The sequence below is a fragment of the Pavona decussata genome, unplaced genomic scaffold, assembly GCF_977016875.1.
Source record: "Pavona decussata unplaced genomic scaffold, jaPavDecu1.1 SCAFFOLD_119, whole genome shotgun sequence".
Lineage (NCBI taxonomy): Eukaryota > Metazoa > Cnidaria > Anthozoa > Scleractinia > Agariciidae > Pavona > Pavona decussata.
In genome coordinates this window covers 132,501-153,553 of record NW_028145533.1, presented here as the reverse complement: position 1 = coordinate 153,553, position 21,053 = coordinate 132,501, and the positions used below count along the sequence as shown (strand labels likewise).

The 21,053-nt window shown below is 39.1% G+C and overlaps 1 protein-coding gene and 1 long non-coding RNA gene across 2 annotated transcripts in view; one reads left to right on the top strand and one right to left on the bottom strand.

The window, feature by feature from the left end:
* Positions 1-21,053, top strand: part of LOC146469729 (peroxidasin homolog) — a 31,696-nt gene that overhangs the window by 9,152 nt on the left and 1,491 nt on the right. Inside the window, exons 2-7 of the mRNA XM_085122907.1 lie at positions 4,125-4,478; positions 12,775-13,062; positions 15,705-15,959; positions 16,209-16,490; positions 17,580-17,647; positions 20,821-21,053. The exon at positions 20,821-21,053 is cut by the window's right edge and continues 1,491 nt beyond it. Coding sequence (XP_084979033.1) covers positions 4,125-4,478; positions 12,775-13,062; positions 15,705-15,959; positions 16,209-16,490; positions 17,580-17,611 — 1,211 coding nt within the window. The 3' untranslated portion in view covers positions 17,612-17,647; positions 20,821-21,053. The remainder of the gene's footprint in view (positions 1-4,124; positions 4,479-12,774; positions 13,063-15,704; positions 15,960-16,208; positions 16,491-17,579; positions 17,648-20,820) is intronic.
* LOC146469728 (uncharacterized) overlaps positions 20,820-21,053 on the bottom strand; it is a 2,308-nt gene continuing 2,074 nt past the window's right edge. The window contains exon 2 of the long non-coding RNA XR_014867157.1: positions 20,820-21,053. This exon is cut by the window's right edge and continues 1,572 nt beyond it. This is a non-coding gene — a long non-coding RNA (uncharacterized LOC146469728).

Here is a 21,053-nt window from a genome sequence, read left to right as displayed (position 1 = left end):
TACTGCGGGAATACCGAGGGAAACCCGCCAGTAGGTCCCGCGGCAACGACGCGGCAAATGGGTCTATAGTTCTAGGCGGTACTGTAGTTGATTTCATTGACTAGTCATAGATTAGTGATCAATATCATCTTGTGGCTACACAAACCATATCAAATCAAAAAATAAAGAAATGAACTTAATTTCACAAAAAAATTACGTTATTTTAGATCAAAACAACTGTCTCAGACAGAAAACTTTTACCCGGCAGGAATAGTTGTGTTAAATTTACATGTACATATATTTTCCAGACTCTGATAGCCAAGTGAGTGAGACAGACAGCTCGACCTTCTGAACACTTCCTTTTCAGCAATTTTACCATCTGTCAAATCAATATGATGCATGCCATTTGGTTTTTCACCTAAATGGCCTATACTTGACATTTAGATTATGAGCTCGAGATTTCTATTATGTAATTGTTTAGTATACAATAATCTAGTTAGTCATTCAGAACTTAACAACAATACAGGTTCATGTTTTATTTGTCCTTGTTCGTTGAAGAGTGTAAGAAACCAAGCCTCTGAACTTGAGTTGTAAGACAAAGGCAGTCCCTTGGCGAGTTTACAATGTATACAAATGCTTACTTCACCTCTTCTCTGCCAGACACAATACAAAGGCATACTAGTTCTTCAAGTGCAAGAAGGTTGAGAACAAAACACCAAATTGCAGTTACTTGAAAATTAAGATCCAGCAGGATTTGTATATACACAGATACACTGTACAGTCGCAGATAAGGCAACATGTGCAACAGGATTACCAACACAAGATTGGGCTTCTGTTCTCCTTTGCTGAACGCAATTACTTAGAAAACCACACTCAAACAAGATTCATTGCGGGTAAGCACTCTACATTTACCCACACCATTTTCTGTAAAACAGAAAATAATTACTCGATTTTGTTGAGTGTGCAAGGAATGCAACTGTGTCATTTCAATTTTGAAGTTTAGTTCACTTCTGTCATTTTCAAAATTTTCTTGGATAGTCCAGTGTTATCCACTGTTTCAGATCTTTACTCTCATATTGAAAGTGTCATGATGTACCCAACCAGAGGCATATCATACTCTTTTCCCTTTGAGTAGGAAATCTTCTTGGATTTGGCCAACAAGCTAAAAGATGGTCAAAATAACTGGGCTGGTTCCTTGTCAAATAACAGGGAAATGTAATCTTTATTTCCTGACCAGTTCCTTGCCAAACTGATTTTAGATCCATGACGACCTTCTAGTTACAGTTCTTTGCATCCTCCAGTAGCCTCCAAGCACATAGTTAATTTGAATATTTCAGACACTCGAGAAGTGCTTTGCCATGCCATACAGCTGTAATTGGCGCAAACCTCAATTTACCTTCTATCAAGTCAAACTTTATAAAGCCCCATTTACACGGCAGAAAATTTTAGGCACGGCTCAGATGAAAGTGGTACGCGTACCAAAAAAATAGTACTGATTACTCATTTACACTTCCTTTTTTCTACCGTGCCAAACGATGTGAAATTATGATTTGGTACCGGTAAAAGGCTCAACATCTCGGCCAGCGTACTCGATTCTTGCCTAGTGCGCATGCTGCTTCCTCTGTAAAAACATGGCTGACGAGAAGTTCTTAGAATTTTTTCTCTAAAGAAGACCGCGTGTGTTCCAGCAGGAAATTCGGAAATTGACCTTAATCTCTCGTCCGCTTTACAAAAGAATAGAAAAAGGCGGAGGTACAGGTTGTTATTTATTGCATCAGCTCTCGCTTGTACTTCTGTTGAGCGACGGTGTTGGACACTGACATGAAGTGGTCAGTGGTTTGAGATAGTGGAGACAGCGTTCACAGAAAGAGTGGTATGACAAATTCCTTAACATCGTGGTCCTTCTATGCTATCTCGCAAGATTTTCTAAGCAACTTTGCAGCGTCTTCCTGCTATGCGCCATGTTGAGTGACTGCGGGCCGATTTGCACATGCTCTCCCAAATTGGTGCTGACCAAAGGCACGAAGGCGCATCGGAGGAAAGATAGTTTGGCACGGCTTATCGTTTACACTGCACACTTTATCCGAGCTGGGCTAGATTTTCAGGATCGCGTACCAATTTTATCCGTGCTTGGACTACCTCGACATGGTCTGAGTACGGGTGAAATTTTGGTCCAGCAAGGATGGGGCAAAGTCATTTACACGACTAAATCTATCCGTGCCAAACCAATTTTTTTGGTACGCGTACTTTTTTCATCCGAGCTGTGCCAAAAATTTTCTGCCATGTAAATGGGGCTTAAATCTAGTGGTACAGTACATTAATTTGCACTAGGACCAGGCGTTCATAAACTAATGGCAGTTTTTATTATTGTTGTGGTTTCTACACGTAGCTCAGTCATGAATTTTACTGAAAACACTCAAGCCAATGCCAGAAAATATAAAAACGCCATGCCTAAATCTTGGCCAAATACATTGTACAGTACATATAGCTCAATGTTTTAATACCACTAGTGCATGTAACTTAGAAAATCTTACTTCGGGAAAAAAAGGCAGTATTCTGGCCAACAGTAGCGTGTTTTTAGAACGATTTCACTGGATTTTGGCATGACCCGATACATCAAATGGCGAATGCTACGATGAGTTTGATGTGCATCCACCAGACAAAGAATATTGACGGGCATGCAAATGTTTGGCTGACAACAACCCTTTTTCTGCCCATCTAAGCAAGTGCAAAAAATCTATTGGATGTTGCACACATTTTCGACACTTCAACATGTGAATCTCCCTCAAAGCCGCTGGATGATAACAATAACAAAGCGCACAAGGGACTCCAATTGAGCATACTCCTTTAAGTATGTTTAACTCTCTGAAGCTATTACATGTACAATGTACACGTACATACAGTATAGTATCGCTCAAAAGTAAGTTACCAGTAGTGTCTGGTTTCACATTAACTCGAATCACACAGCTTGTGACGCAGATTGTTTTACAAGAGTCACTAGCATAAAATGTGAAGGATTTACCCTACACAAAAGATATATTTCACGTATTTGCTTGCCACTTATACAATTAATCTACAGTGTAGATATTAAATGCATTGTATATTTTGAATGGCTGATTGCAAAAACAATTATTTACTCTTGCATAATTACAATATGAGTTATACATGTAGTGAAGAACTGTGCCTTTAAGTAACCATGACAAAACAGAAGGTCATCTTGTTTCTCTTCAGCTGCGCTAAGGTGAATGGTATTTGGCCAATGAGCTCCAAGCTAGCCAATCAGCATGTGCGAAAAGTACTGTTCACTTGTGTGGTATATACTAAATGGTGTTATTTTGTTCTAGTCCGCGCTTTTGTGTATTTACTTACCTAAGCGGCCGAAAATAATATTTTTGTGTGTACTTTTCTATTGTATGAAAAGAAATAGACGTTTTTACTTGGAAATTCCGACACATAAAAATCGAAAATATGCATATCATTAACATGGAGCCTTTTCAATTGCGACAGGCCATGCTGACAGCTGTGTTCGTTTGTAGTTTTGCTGAAGATAAAGGAAATTATAATGCTCGAATACTGTACAAACGCTATTTGATGCTCCGCAAACGAAAAAGTTTCCTTTTTTCAAAAGATGAAAAATATCAATTATTTTGTGGAAAACAAATGAAACCAGCACGCATGCAAATTGCGAACGAAATAAATACGGCCATTGAAAAACATGTGATTACCCTAGGGTTCGTCTCGTGCTTCATTCGTTCCTCTTGAGGTGGACGCAAAAGCAAAAGGCGTCCACTGCCCTCACGTTCACCTCGTAAAAACCGTGTTCGATGTACGTATGAATTCAGGCACTACTGTATAAGAGTCACTAGCATAAAATGTGAAGGATTTATCCTACACAAAAGCTATATTTCACGTATTTGCTTGCCACTTATACAATTAATCTACAGTGTAGATATTAAATACATTGTATATTTTGAATAACTGATTGCAAAAACAATTATTTACTCTTGCATAATTACAATATGAGTTATACATGTAGTGAAGAACTGTGCATAATCCTTTTGATTTCTTGATTACTGTACATGTATCATTGTTATTATTATTTTTTGTTTATTTATTTATTCATTTATTTATTTTTTTACTTGCAGGAGTTATCACATTTTCAAAAATCCCAAGTGATAAGATTTACCACCAAAAAGGTTATGATGCAGTCTTCAACTGGGACTATGTCAAGACAGATAAACTTAGATCTACTATTTGGAGGGTATATAACAAAACAAAAGGTGCCTATGACATTCTGAGGGTGGAAGATGAGAATGGCACCATTGTTGTAGATCCAGCCATACCACCAGCTGCATATGTTGGGAGATTGGAAAGAAAAGGAAGAGGCACTCTTATTGTAAAAAATGTTACATTTGAGGACTCTACAAAGTTTAAATGCACACTGACTGAGAAAGTTACACTTTTGACGACTGAGAGCAGTCTGGATCTCATTGTTACAGGTGAATTTTGTTTCTTGTTTAATGTACAATGTAGTTTATAGTTACTGTACTAGATCAAGAGTGAAGGGCTTGAAGAGTGTTCTGTGTCTGTTGTACGTAAAGCATACACTGTATGTTGTGTCTAAATTTAAAAGTTATTTGTGAAGTTCCTCTAATGTACAGTACAGCTGTATATATAAGGAGCATTGAAGTTAGCATATTTTTCTATTGTATCTCTTTGGCTTGGTTCATGAATTAAGTGAGGAGTACCTTAAAATACTAAAATTGCAGTCAGGGATAGACATCTGGCCTCGGTTGTTCAATGAGTGGATAACTTTATCCAGTGGATACGTCGCTATCCAACGGATACAACGTATTTGTTGGAATACATTTTATCAGCTGGATAGGATTTATCCAGTGAATAAAGATACCCGCTCTTTGAACAACCGGGGCCAGAACTAAAAAAATTTTGTTTGGCACTGACTATTAACGTTAGAAACAACGTTAATTAAGCATCAAAGATGTTTCAGCGAAACAACTTCGGCCTTCATCGGTTATTTTTAAAAGCCAACTGAATCACGGCTTTGTAATGGTTCACAGTTCTGTGCGTGCTACGCCAGCAAAACGCAACAAACGGCAGCCGCGCGTGTTGACACGAGGGTTTTGTAGACATCGGGGATAGCAATATGTTCGTTTCCCGCGTGGTTGTTACTTTGCGAATACCAAGCCTCGAGAAAAAGTCTCTCGTGAAAATTATGAGCCTTGTCTACAATTGTCGCATGGTCGAAGTCTATATTATGGACAAACTGGTTCGCGTGTTGCGCAATTTTGGAGTTATTATCTCCAACCCAAACTGGCCGTTTATGTTCTTTTAATCTTGTTTCCAAGGCTCGGTCAGTCTGTCCATAATACACGAAGTTGCAATCAACGCAGCCGACCTTGTAAACAACACCTCGGTACTGCAAAGCAGAAGGTTTGTCTTTTGGTCTCGGGAAACGTGTGCGCAAAATATTGCAAGGTTTGTAACCCACTTTAACACCATCGTTGCGTAACTTACTCGTGAAATTCTCTTAGAGACGCCTCTAACATACGGAAGAACAACAAATGTTGACTTGAATCGCGGCGGAGAGCGCTGTGGTAGGACTTGCAGCTCCGAATAAAACGCAGAGGGTAATTGTTATCTCTTAGGACTTTGATGACGTGTGTCCTCTCTCTAGACCGCCCCGCATTTGTTGATGGAATTTCTTGGGCCCTGCGAAGGCAAGTATTAACGACTGACCTCTTGTGCTGCGATGGGTGGTGGGAGTTGTAATTGAGGTATTTATCTGTGTGGTGGTTTTCTGTAAACACTAACCTGTATGCGACCACGTACTTGGGTTGTTGTTGTGTCTAAGAAGGAAAGCCCGTTATCCTTCTCAAGCTCCTTGGTGAACTGTACAGTACCCCCTGAATCCATATGCACATTGGCACGCGTGAACCGCAAGGGCAGAACGCGTGAAGGCCCGCGCAGCTCACGAGACGAAACCGTGCGATTCACGAGACGAAACCGCGCGGTTCACGAGACGAAACCTAGGTTGAATATTTCCCGCGGTCAAAAGGACGAAGCCCAAACACAATAGCATCTTATAGCCTATTGTGAGTTTATTGTTTTCCGTTGAATAGATTTTTTTTCTCAAGTAAACCACATGAAACATGAAACACCGCCTTGAAATGCAGCCGGTCTTTGGAATCGTCGCATAGGAGACTAATCTTGGACTGCTTTAGGTGCATGGATTTTCACCATCGCGTAATTCAACGTACACAAGCCGTCCATGTATTTACTCTAGCCGTTTAAATTCAAGCGGATTTCCGTAAACAGATCCGGGAAACAGATCTGAGCGCGCGATTTGCTTTCCTCCGATGAATGTTACAGAACTCGCGTGACATGCGTTACCCGTAATATAATTTAATGGTGACTTCCTCAAGTTCTTCTCGAAATGTTTCAAGTTAAATCAAAATTTAAAGGAATTCATTACCTTTAGATAAAGAAATGTCCTTCCTCTCTTTTCAAAAAAAAATTATCAAAGGGTTATTATTTACGTTAATGCGATGCGCTTTATGTCAGTTTCGAAAAGTAAGCGTCGTCTTGTCGGCTTTTGCACGGTGCAAGCAATGTTGTAATTTGCTTCTAATCCATGCGTTTGTGTATTTACTTATCTAAGCGGCCCAAAAAAATATTTCTGTGTGTACTTTTCTAGTATGAAGAAACGGACGCTTTTACTCGGAAATTCCTACACATGAAAATCGAAAATATGCAAATCATTCGCATTGAACCTTTTCAATTGCGGCAGGCTGTGCCGTCACAGCTGTTCGTTTGTAGTTTTGCTGACGATAAAGGAAATTAGTACGCTTGAATACTGCACAAACGCTATTTGACGCTCGGCAAACAACAAAAAGTTTCATTCGTTATGCAAAAGAAGAAAAATATTTGTGGAAAACAAACAAAAACATTACGCATGCAAATTGCGAACGGAATTAATCGAAGCGTGACAACACTGACAACGCTTCATTCGCCATTTTTGATAAATTTGTTTGAAAATTTTCGAGTTCTGCACGGATACTTTGATAGCAGATTTACTGAGCGATAAATAATAAGTTATACGTGAAAAAGTCGAATTTTAACTTCAAAGTCCTTCGTATTGACGTACGCTTTGATCTCGAGTGACAGTAGCTCAAGCCGTGAGCGATGCATCGATGAGATCGCGAGAGGTGGCTGTGGTTTCCGTGAAAATCTCTTGGGTAAATGCGACCTGATAACTAACAATGAAACACAAACAAAGAGCAAACAAAGGCAATTAAGAGCACGAAGACGCTGCCATTGAAGAACGCGTGATTCCCTACAGTACTGCCTGAATCCATATGCACATTGGCACGCGTGAACCGCAAGGGCAGAACGCGTGAAGGCCCGCGCAGTTCACGAGACGAAACCGTGCGGTTCACGAGACGAAACCGCGCGGTTCACGAGACGAAACCTAGGTTGAATATTTCCTGCGGTCAAAAGGACGAGGCCCAAACACAATAGCATCCTATAGCCTATTGTGAGTTTATTGTTTTCCGTTGAATAGATTTTTTTCTCAAGTAAACCGCATGAAACATGAAACGCCGCTTTGAAATGCAGCCGGTCTTTGCAGCCGGTCTTTGGAATCGTCGCGTAGGAGAGTAATCTTGGACTGCCTTAGGTGCATGGATTTTCACCATCGCCTGATTCAACGTACACATGCCGTCCATGCATTTTCTCTAGCCGTTTAAATTCAAGCGGATTTCCGTAAACAGATCCGTTAAACAGATCGAGCGCGCGATTTGCTTTCTTCCGATGAATGTTACATGACTCGCGCGACATGCGTTACCGTAATGGTAACTTCCTCAAGTTCTTCCCGAAATGTTTCAAGTTAAATCAAAATTTAAAGGAATTCATTACCTTTAGATAAAGAAATGTCCTTCCTCTCTTTCAAAAAAAAATTATCAATGGTTTATTACTTACGTTAATGCGATGCGCTTTATGTCAGTTTCGAAAAGTAAGCGTCGCATCTTGTCGGCTTTTGCACGGTACAAGCAATGTTGTAATTTGCTTCTAATCCATGCGTTTGTGTATTTACTTATCTAAGCGGCCAAAAAAAATATTTCTGTGTGTACTTTTCTAGTATGAAGAAACGGGCGTTTTTACTCGGAAATTCCGACAGATGAAAATCGAAAATATGCAAATCATTCGCATTGAACCTTTTCAATTGTGGCAGGCCGTGCCGTCACAGCTGTTCGTTTGTAGTTTTGCTGACGATAAAGGAAATTATTACGCTTGCATACTGCACAAACGCTAATGACGCTTGGCAAACAAAAAAAGTTTCATTCGTTATGCAAAAGAAGAAAAATACAGTATTGTGGAAAACAATCGAAAACATTACGCATGCAAATTGCGAATGAAATTAATCGAAGCGTGACAACAGTGACAACGCTTCATTCGCCATTTTCGATCAATTTGTTTGAAAAATTTCGAGTTCTGCACGGATACTTTGAGAGCAGATTTACTGAGCGATAAATAATAAGTTATACGTGAAAAAGCCAAAGTTTAACTTCAAAGTCCTTCGTCTTGACGTACACTTTGATCTCGAGTGACAGGAGCTTAAGCCGTGAGCGATGCATCGACATCGATGAGATCGCGAGAGGTGGCTGTGGTTTCCGTGAAAATCTCTTGGGTAAATGTGACCTGATAACTAACAATGAAACACAAACAAAGAGCAAACAAAGGCAATTAAGAGCACGAAGACGCGGCCATTGAAGAACGCGTTATTCCCTAGGTTTCGTCTCGTGCTTCGTTCGTTCCTCTCGAGGTGGATGCAAGGGCAAAACGCGTGCACTGCCCTTGCGTCCACCTCGTGAAACCCACGGCTGATGTACATATGGATTCAGGCGGTACTGTATGTTAGGGTTAACAGAATTCAGATGATCATGGCATTCTTGTATGTAATCCTTCTTAAGACACGCATGGCTGTCGTCCACGTATCTGTACCACCAGTGTGGAGGATGAGTAGCAGTGGCAATTGCGCTTTTTTCTATGTACTCCATCACCAAGTTAGCGATAGTGGCACTCACAGGAGACCCCATGGCACAGCCAAACGTTTGCTGGTAATGTTCCTGTTCGTAAGTAAAGAAGCTGTTCTTCAGGACAAACTCTAGTAACTTCATGATGTTTGTTACAGAAATATCTTTGCGATCCGTTAGAGTTGCATCCTGTTGTAACTTTTCACAGACAATCTGCAAAGCGAGGTCTACAGGAATGGACGAAAACAATGCAATGACATCGAATGATACCATTATCTCATCTTCCGTAATTGGTTGGTCTCTAACGTGTTGGGCAAACATAACACTGTTAGTTACCGTGTATTTATCCTTCAGGAGCGGGGATAAGATGGAAACCAAATGTTGAGATACAGTGTACCTTAAGTACTATTAGTCTATATTCCTTTTTGAGTCACTAAGATAAGATTCATTCATTTTCAGATGTATAAAGCTATAAATATATATTACTGTGTGCCAAAAGATTGCATTGTTCAACCGCAATTTTTGTTCAACTGATATTTTCAGACTCATACAGTACCGCCTGAATCCATATGCACATTGGAACGGGTAAAGGCCTGCGAGAGGAATGAGATGAAACCGCGCAGTTCATGAGATGAAACCTAGGTTGAAAATTTACCACAGTCAGAAGGACAAGGCCTCGACACAATGGCATCTTATAGCCTAGATCGTGATTTTGTTTTTCCATTTTTTTCTCAAGCAAAGTGCATGAAACATGAAACGCTACCTTGAAATGCAGTCCTTAGATTACATGTGTCCCGCGTATGTGGATTTCCGTAAACAGATTGAGCACGTGATTGAGCCAATGAATGTTGCATGGCTCGCGCGACATGTGTTGTCGGTAATAGACATTTATTGTGACTTCCAAGTTCTTCTCAAAATGTTTCAAGTTAAATCAAAATTTAAAGGAATTCATTGCCTTTTTCAAAAAAAAAATTATCAATGGTTTGTTATTGACGTTAATGCGGTGCGCTTTATGTCAGTTTTGAAAAGTAAGCATCCTCTTGTCAGCTTTTGCGCACGCGCAAGCATTAACAATTATTCGCCGAAGTGAAGCTGAATAGTGATTTTTATCCATCACTTTCACCGACGCTGAGGTGAATAATTGTTTTAGTATATGATAACACATAAGCTGAAAAACTAGTGGACCAAAAAGTTATTTTATTTCTGATAACAAACTGACAAATGGTATGAAATTTTAAAATCTCGCACACCATGTGATTAGCAATTTCGTATTGTAGAAAGTTCCGTCTTGCTCTCTTGTGGACAAATAAACTTTTGGAGACACTTGTTTAGTTCCTACAGTGTCATTTCTTCAATTTTTCTGTGAAATTCGTCTTGTTGTTGAAACCATGCTGAAAAATATTAATCAAAGATGTTTCATTGTTTTCATTATAATTTTAGTGCTCAGCAGTTTTCATAAACAAGAGATTGTATTTTCGTTTTTTGCCTTAGAATATGAGGTTGAAAAGATTAAATAACTTACCATTTTAATGCCGTCAAACCAAACTTTGTTGCCATTTTTGATTTTTTTCTTTTTAAACGGCCGCCTCCTTTATCAAAATAATTTTTTCTTAAAGGCCCAGTTTCACCCATTCGGCTTTGCGGCAGTTTGCTATTGTTTACAAGCGCTTCTATTGTTTAGTCTTGCGACCAAAATATTCACACTGGGATGAAAGTCCTGGCGTATTCAAAATAAATCAGACAGGTTGATTTTGTTTCAGTCGCTCCGATTTATTTTAATCTCTGCACCTATAAGAAATATTTACTTTCCAAAGCGCTCAAGTTCTTTGTACTCCTTTGTGTAAAATTCTCGGCAAACGAAAGTTTAGGGTTTGGTTCGTTTTTCTGTATTCGTTCCTTTGAGTGATGGGGTGGAACAATCGAACAGTTACAGCCGGCAGCCCTCAACACTAAATAATTTTTGTCCTAAGATTTTGATTCTATTCTTGTATAAGAAAAACAGTAATCTTAAAGGGTCCTTTCGATTATTATTGAAGTTGACATGGAAAAAAATTAACAGTGCTGGACTCAGTTAATATCGCTTTCAAAATTATAGCGCGCCGTGCCGATCCGGTCTATCGTACAATCAAGAAATTATTTCTACCTTTAACAATATAGCAATGATGCTACGAATAATTCTGCAGCTTACTAAGCATAGCAAATGGGTATTTTAATTTATTTGCCTTTGCCAATAGGAAAAAACGAAGGAATGCCACCTAGAAAACCATACAGTTTATCACGTCACTTCGCAACGCTGTTTACATGAATCTGGAGAATAAAATCGAATGGAGCTAATAAAACTTACGTGTTAAGGTCAGACGTCCGTAGAAATCAGGAACATCAATACAACAGATGCATGCATGGAGACAGCAAATCCTCCCGCCTCTTTGTTTCAGAATAAAAGCTTTGCGAAAAGTCTCTGAGACAAATATATATTCCTTCGGATAACAACTGTACAACTACATTGTCAACAGCGAGATGTTACTTAGAAGCGATTTTGCGATTTTCATTTCCACACGAAGACTGTTCTTGAAAATATTCACATAAATAAAGCAAGAGGATATTATACAAAGCTTAAAATAGTGATATTTCAGGAAATGAGCTCGATGAATGTGGATTACTTTTGCAAAGTTAGTGCTCGCTGGTAATTTTCTGAATTTTCGACTGTGCGAAATTCAGCTCGGCGCCCAATGCCTCTTGGGTGAACATGGGCCTTTAAGTAACAATGACAAAACAGAAGGTCATCTTGTTTCTCTTCAGCTGCTCTAAGGTGAATAGTATTTGGTCAATGAACTACAAGCTAGCCAATCAGCATGTGCAAAAAGTACTGTTCACTTGTGTGGTATATACTAAATGGTGTTATTTTCTTCTAATCCGTGCTTTTGTGTACATTTACTTACCTAAGCGGCCGAAAATAATCTTTTTGTGTGTACTTTTCTATGAAAAATGGACGTTTTTACTCGGAAATTCCGACACATAAAAATCGAAAATATGCATATCATTCACATGGAGCCCTTTCAATTGTGACAGGCCGTGCAGACACCTGTGTTCGTTTGTAGTTTTGCTGAAGAGAAAGGAAATCATAATGCTTGAATACTACACAAACGCTATTTGATGCTCTGCAAACAAAAAGGTTTCATTCGTTTTTCAAAAGATGAAAAATATTTGTGGAAAACAAATGAAACCAGCATGCATGCAAATTGGTAACGAAATAAACACGGCCATTGAAAAACATGTGATTCCCTAGGTTTCGTCTCGTACTTCATTCGTTCCTCTTGAGGTGGACGCAAGGGCAAAATGCGTGCACTGCCCTCACGTCCACCTAGTAAAAACCGTGTTCGATGTACGTATGAATTCAGGCAGTACTGAAAAAAAAAATAGGCGTACTTGTCCTGGCTCAGCATAATAATTATGTGCCTTGGTTATTCATTGCCATACATGTACTTTTGTTTTATTTGGCATTGTGTTGCACAACTACTGCCTGGTTAATTATTGCTGCCTGCTTTTCTTTTTTTTTTTTTTAACTGTTTGAGTGTGTGTGTGTGTGTGTGTGTGTGTGTAAGTGTTTTTTTTTTTTTTTTTTTTTCTATTTTGTGTGTGTGTATGTGTGTTTGTACAGTCTATATACAACTGTGCAGTCACGTAATTATCTCTTTACCTGAGACATTTTTGTTTTTGTTGTCTTTGTCATTCCCTTCTATAGGTCCCTGCAATGTGAATTCTCCAGTTCAAATTCATGGGGATGGTGACTACCCAAGATTTACCTGTAGCGCTACTGATGTTCCAAGTAAAAATTTCACTTGGAAGAGACAAGGCCAACAGGAGAAAACTTTTATTACCAATGATACCAAGCATACAATCATTTCTATCCGTGGATCCTCTCAGCTCACAGTGAAAGATGTTTTTGATGGCAACCAAGGTTATTATTTCTGTGAGACTGATGCCAACATCAATGAACCTTGTTCAGACACAGTCTTTCTGCAGTTAAAAAGTAAGCTTAGTTTGATATTATATTGACATTTCAAGTTAGTTTATTTAATCATTTTGAACTTATTAGTAGCCCGCAACACAATAATTATTGGTTTAATACGGTAATACTATGTTTCTTCTTACAGTACATGCCTACTTACAAATTGATGGTGTTGGTACCAATTATTGCACCACAAGTTGTGAAAGAGCTACATGTGTACATATACCTGTATGCATTTTATAACAAATAATATTTCAGTTCTTGAACATGAATTGAGTGTATACTGCAGGTATAGTACATGCACATGTACATCTTAAGGTGCTTGAAGCTGATGATTAATCTCTTTCGTTAGTTTTATGGGCAGGTGAATAAAATTTAAGGTGATTCCATGAATTTAATTGCACATTCTTACTGAGTATAATTTTCTTATGTCAATAGTTAGTGCTGTAGTAGTGTGTGCACATTGTAAACATGGTCTGTTTTCCTTCATGCTACTTAAGCCGGCCCAGCCAATAACTAAATGGCTATTTTCTCCTAAACAAGTACAGTGACCTATCTTTTTTGTCTTATTATTTTAACTTACATTGTACTGTAGGTATTATCCTCTTTATGTTAATTTTTTGTTTTGAAAAAAATGACAACAGAAAAATGGGTTATTGCTAGAAATACAAGCTTGCCCACCCCTTGTGGGCATTAAATAGTGATTCTGAAAACATGCATGCAAGGAAGTTTTGTGTCGATACTGCTTCATATTGTGCTACCGTGCCAAGAAATTCATCTTTAATTCCTGATTGTGCTTCATACATTATATATATATGTTTTTCCAAGTTCTGCTTTATCTATGTAACTTCTGTTGCCACCAGACATGGCAATAACTGATCAGTTAAAGTGCCTAAGAAGTGAAAATTGTTTTTCTGTAGTTATAAAATTTGCACTTTAAAATATATGATTTCGAAGTTTTAGAGTGCTGGGGTAAAAATTGCGGATTTTACGAACGCTCAAAGTTGGGCTATTTTGCTCTTAAAAATGGTCAGAGGACTGGGTCGAGTTTTATGCTGAATTCCAAGTTGTGACGTCACGTTGGTGCCAAAAGTTTGTTTACTCTCATTCTGTTCTTGCCGCCAAAAAAGATGGTAGAAAGAGTAAAACACGACTAGCGATTCTGTAAACGATCAATTCTGGCAACTCTCTTTGTTACGGACGCCAGCAACGCAATATCCGCCTCGCTGTCGCTTATCTTTCTTCTCTTCCGCCTTGATGAATTGCAATTCTTGGCACCAACGTGACGTCAGCGGTTATATTCACCTGGCATTTTGGCCGCGCAATTCAAATACCATTTTTGAGGGCAAAATAGCCTAACTTTGAGCGCTCACAAAATCGGCAATTTTTACTGCAGCGATCTCAAACTTTGAAAGCGCATGTTTGAAAGGGTAAATTTTATAACTACCTAAAGACAATTTTCGCTTCATAGGCACTTGAAACTCTAGCAAATACGGGGTAAATTGAGTAGATCGTAGCTCCTTCGTGGACATGGTGACCCATCTTTCTTATTACATTTTTCAAAATGATACATACATGTAGTAGTGAACAATCACAAAAAGTTTGAGAAATTTTTTACAACAAATTTTATTTTGCGCGAATACCTTTAATAGGTGTTTGTCTAATACAGTGTACATGTACAGTGTACAGTCAGGCTAGCTTTTTTCTGACATGTATAGTACAAATGTTGATAGGATTGTGGAATTAATGCGTTGAGCAACAGAAAACTATGTCTAGAATTTTCCATTTGAGGCCTTCAAACATCTTCCTTGAATTAAGCAGGTTAACTTCAACGAACCTCACAAGTAATTCCTAAATCAAATCTTGGAATTGTTTTCAAAATTTTAGCTTCACAAAAGGTCGTCTTCATTTTCAAGTGTGTAGAAAATGGCAAAAAAACTGAATTCATAGGAATCCAAGAGTCGTCTCTTGTCTATTACAACGTATAGGCCATCTGTGAGGAAAAAAGAAACGGCATGCATCATATTGATTTGATGGATGGTAAAATTACCAGAGGGAAATGTTCAGAAGGTCGAGAGTCTGGAAAAAATACATGTACGTGCAAATTTTAGACCAGTTTCCTGCCGGTGTAAAAGTTTCCTGTTTAAGGACATTGTTATTTTCTATTTGGTATGGTTTGTGTAGCCATGAGATTATAATTATCGATGACTAATCATTGTCATCAATGACTAATCAATGCAATCAATGGCTGAAATTTTGTGGCCTATCTATTATTCATCAATTAATCAATGACTAATCAACTGAATACCCATCAATTACTCATTGATGTCATTGATTAGTTATGTCTGGAAGTTTGCTCTTCCTGGGAGAAATTATATATATATATTATTTTTCTCGATTCTCTAAGAGTAATTTGTTGTCAAAGCAAAGGTACCTTCAGTCGACAAATATTTGATCAGTCTTGACCTAAATTTAAGTACAAACACAAAAAAAACTCCGGAACAGTGTCATTGTGACTAATCTTGATGTTTTTATTTATTTATTTATTTATTTATTTATTTATTTATTTATTTATTTATTATTATTATTATTATTATTATTATTATTATTATTATTATTATTATTTATTTATTATTATTATTTTTTTTTTTTTGCCAACAAAGAATTCCAAACTTCTTGCATCATGAAGGACTACAGCTCAAGCATTGGCAAGAACCTGACAATTGATTGTCCTTTGAGTGGATATCCACCTCCAGTTGTTACCTGGAAGAAGAATGGAATTCTGCTGCAGAAAGGAGAAAGTACAAGGTTGACCATAACTTCTGTTAAAGAAGACGACTTTGGAATTTACACTTGTGCTGCTACAAATTTTGAAACTTCTGCAGGTCCATGTAACATCAGTGTTGTGAAAGAGACTGGTATGTACAAAGAAAACAAATAAATTTCTCAATCAGTGGTCTTTAGACAGGATTCCTAGAACAGTAAAGTATAAACGAAAAGTCACTATTCCTTGAAATGGTATTTTTCATTTGCCTGAGGCCGCGTGCTAGAGTGAAATTTTAAACTTGCTTTACCCGGGATATATAAATCTAAAAGTGATTAGGTGTCACAATTCCAGTTACTAAACTCAAACAGTGAAGCTTACCCTGAAAATCGATCTTTTCTAGCTGAGATACCACTTACGTGCAGTAATGGAAATGCCCAACAACCAGCAAAGTTGGAATGGTCACCAGTAGTTGGGGCAAAATACTATGTATTGGAAATAGCTGGTGATGATGTGCGTGATGATCGTAACCTTGCCATTGGAGCCAAGACTTCTCTTGAGATTCACTACAACGCTTTGGTCATGAAGAAAGCTGACGAGAAACCTGAAGAAATGGAACTACGTGTATATTTGTCTGCGATGGGTGGTGAGAATGCCTTAGCAAAGGCAGCGTGTGAGAAATTGAGTAAGTGTAAAACATTTAAGCATCACAGGTGTCATTAAGCATTGGTCTTCTCAGCCCTTCTTCAGTTGTAAGAAAGCTTAATCAGCAGCATGCGAGGTTACCCGTAAGGGCGAGGTCTTTTTCAAGCATGCTCAACCGGGTTGTTGAAGCCAATTATGACAAGTAGTTCCGAATAAAAATCCTGCAAAATGCTGCTACTAAGCAATCGCATTCAAGTTTAATAGCATGGTTTAAAAGGTGAAAACAGATGGGATGTATTTGTTATTTCATCCACGGATTTGAAAGTGAAACGCCAGTGCGAACACCTCGCCATTACGGACACGGTCCCGATAATACGGTCAGCAGCTAATTCCCCGGCAAAAATAAATTACAGACGTTTGACCTATTATGGACTCTCGCTATTAAAGACGCTAAGTTGCAGTTCAGAGAGTGTCTGCAATAAAGGGAATTGACTCTACAATGAGTTGGGATCCCAACGAGATTGTTATCTTTTGTATGAATTTTTTAAGCTATCGTCTTATGTCTATCTCTCTCCGCCCAAAGCCAAACCCATAAATGCTGCTCTTGCCTGAGCTCTGTTAAAAAATAAACACACCTAAGTTGGAGCAATATGCCTATGGGTAATAGGTCCATAAGTAACAGTAATAGCTGAGTAATAGGAACGAATGGCAAGCACATGGCCATTTCACGTGACCTACGAAAAACCTAGGAGGGGGTGGACACAATGGCCATTGCAACCTCCCCCAGAGCCAGTCCCCCTGACTATCCAATAAACTCTGGTCAAAGAGAGAAGAAAAAAAATTATATTTGCAAGTAAATATTTTATTTATGGCTTTCTCTCTCCGCCCAAAACCAACCCCATAAATGCTGCTCTTTCTTGAGCTCTGTTTACTGGGCAATAAAAATAAACACACCTAAGTTGGAGCAATATCGCTATGGACAATAGGCCCATAGCTGCTTTTATTGTAACAAACAAATCTTGAATGAATTCTGTTATAATATATTTTCCCAGTAAAGGTACAGGCCAAGAAAAACGCCATCATTTGCCGTGTATTCCCACACAGGTCTTGATTTCTTTTTACATTTTAGCTCTCAAGAGACCAAGTGATGTTGAATACTAATACCGTGACGTACCTTGTCGTTTTAAATGGTTTTTGGTAAGCATTTACAAATTTGATTACAATAGAATGTAGTTTTAAGTTGGGTGTATTGTATTTAAACTCATTACCAATAGACGAGCTTGGGTACTGGTGCCTAAGGGGCGCTTTCCATTCAGTCAAAATTTCCGAGATTTCCGGTCAGAAATCCAATGGAACGGGAAAGTTCCGGAAAGAATTTCCGAAAATTTAGGACTACCTTTTGAGCTTACCCTTCTTCCTGGAATTACCGAATTTTCTGTGTTCCATTCGCGATGAGTGTCGGATTTAGTCTCCCCGGCCGAGCGCGAACGTCACGTGAGCCGAAAGAGCCTCGAACAAAATGGCTACGGAAGTGTATCAATGTTCTGCTTGTGGTTTTTTGTCTGAGATTTTCGACGTTTTCTTAAACCACGAATGTCACGACAGGGCTCTTTATTTGCTACACTACATCTAGGAACAGCAGAATTTGCTTCTCCGGCAGAATCGTAGGAAGCCCAGATGTGTTCCCAGTTGGAATGCGTCCGGTGTGCATGATCTCCTGAGCCAACAACTCGCATGTTTGTCGAGTCATGCGGAAATGAATTTTTAAATCCCCGACAAATAAGTAGGGATCGTTGCTTCGAAATATCAGTTTACACGATTTAAACTTCTCCGCATAAAAGAGGAAACAGCCGCCAGAAGGATTAAATCGTCTTCGCTGTCCAAAACAGAATAGTTTAACTCGGCATCATCTTCCTCTAAAGCCGCGAAAACATTCAAAAAGTCCACCATTTTCAAATAGCCCAGCATGCTCCGTGTGCCTCCTCACGTGATTCACAAGTTCAGGGACCCGTTCAATTTGACCAGCAAAAATTCCGAAATCTTGAACCGGTTTTTTTTTGGTTGAATGGAAAGCGTCTAAGGTGTTGGTGGGGGGCCTGACGCAGTCCAGGCAGAGGCCAGGGAGGTATCCCTGACAACCCTGCGAGCGGGAACCACCCCTGCAGCAGGCAGCCAACCGGCACCATCACACTGAAAGGAATCCAGTGGAAAATCATATTTACCTGACCAAAGTATACTTACCTACACCTTTAAACCAAGAGGGACGGAGGGTTCAGAGCAGAAAGACGTTCTGCGCAATTTCTCTGCGCATATCCATTCGCGGGCTCAAATGATCCCTGAATGAGCTGAAATTATGGTAAAAATACTCTTTACCATATACCTACGTTTTGTCCAATTTCATTGACTATGCTATGAAGTCGAACCGGGCATTTTTCTCAACATCGTGTGAGGACAAGAACAAAAATTGGACTTGTAGCACAGGTTTCGATGAGTAACAGACTGCTAACGCAGCAAAGGGACACTTCGAAATTTCTGGTGACTGTGCTACCTAAGCTTCATCTTTATTTTACAGTTCTCTATGTTCTCCTTTACAAGACAATTCATATTTGGCTCCAACACAACGGAAATCGAAATAACTATTTTATTAAAAAAAATTACTGCGGCTCAACCTCTGCTACTAGATGCTTTTTTGTTGTTGTTAGAGACCTCTGCCCTGAGTCGAAACGGACTGTGTTGAGCATGCGCCACGGTTACCTAGCGACCGAACAATCACGTGATGCCATGTTACTATGCGGGCTCACTAAATGACAGCGGAGAAACTGTAAACGAATGCGCGAGAGACAGTTGGCTCAAGTCACGGACAGCAAACAATACAGGGAGCATGCGTCGTCCACGACTACGGACGGCGGTTGAATCAAAGTCCGTTTGACCCAGGGCAGAGGTCTCTTTTTCTCGCGACCGTCAGTTCAGCGAATACAACGGAAAAGAGGCCTCTGCTACCAGGGAAACAAACCGTGACAAAAACAAACTTCTTCACACTTCGATTGTAAAATTGGATAATTGGGGGCTTTGTTATTGAATGAAGAAAGTTAAGAGCCCTTTCCGAAAAATATTTAAATAATAGGACGAACAGTTAAAAAAGGGGGGGGGGGGGGGGATGTCCAATGCTAAGAAGGCATCGCATGAAATTGATCGCACGAAACCGATAATTATATCCTTGCGGAAAAAAAAAATCCACTCTGGCAAACAATTATATACAATACTTTAGCAAACTCAGTAATTAAAGATTAACTATCTCCCTACCTTCGTTTGAGCTCTCGACCTTAAATATTCAGGGGTTTGCTTATATAGTCGCAGTTTGTGAAAAGGTTTATGACAATAATAGACTTGTATACGCGAAATGTTTACACGCCGCGGTAACATTGAGAGCTTTAAAATCTTCTTGAAAGTTGTTTATTAATTAGAAGCTATAAGAAAATCGAACCACAGCAACGATACATCTGTAGCTATCTTCTTCTGTGGGTAAATTGTCGCTAGTTACCGGGATACCTGCGATAGCATGATAAATCTTTTAAACAAAAAAAAGAAAGTGATTGCCGCCATTTTTTTAAAAAATTTGGTGTCCAGCGTTCGCGCAGAGTTCGCGCATGCTTTTTGCGTTTTTCCGCTCTGAAGACGGAGAGAGGGGAGCCAGAATCCGCAAAGATTCGCACTAGGTGATCCGTAACGATCAGCAAAGCAACTCAAATGCAAATGTGAGAAACGTCGAACCGCCTCAACAATCACCCCAAGGGCCAGGGCCCCCCGCAGGTCACGTACACCAATGGGAAAGACCGCTGACTGCTTTGGCTCGAGGTTAACTTTGCCTTAATAATTTATTTAGCCACATTAATATAGGGTTGGAAAATTACATGTTATGGAACCCATAGTCTTCAGTTTCCTGGGTGCGTTGAGAATAGGCGGAACGGGACGCAAAAGTGATCGACACTTAGTGGGGGATGGGGAAGGCTCTTTCTCTTTTTAATCTTCGTAGTATCCAAAAGGAATGCGTACAGTGTAATTTCAAATTTCAGTGGCAAGTGGTTCGCAAAAAATATACTGGGAGTTGAAATGGTAACAATTCAATCGGAAGTATTAGAACGGGTAGCAAGAACGGGTCAGACAATTACCGAAAGGTACAAAGTAAAATGGACGTACTGTATCAATATCGTAACCAGGATATTATTCCTTCTTAGGGTTTAAAAGATAGGCCAAACTTGTTTTGTTTTGTGTTGTTTGTTATGTGAAAGAATGAACACCACTGACAGCGCCCTTGTAACTTGTGATCCTTAGTTTTCACGGAATTTGATTTTATTTCTTCTTTCAAACAGGTGAAGCACAGACTTTGAGGATGTGAGAGGACTTTCCATGCTCGTTGCATTTTTTATAAGAGCATTGCTTTTAATTTGGTTATCGCTGTGGTAGTATTGAACGTCCTCTTAGCTTTTACAGACGTTGTTCCAGCATGCTGCAGTATAGTCACTTAACGTCTGTAATGGCGATAGAGTTTGTGCCGACTTTTTACTACCTATTACAATAATTCTACATTGTTTTGTAGCTGTTT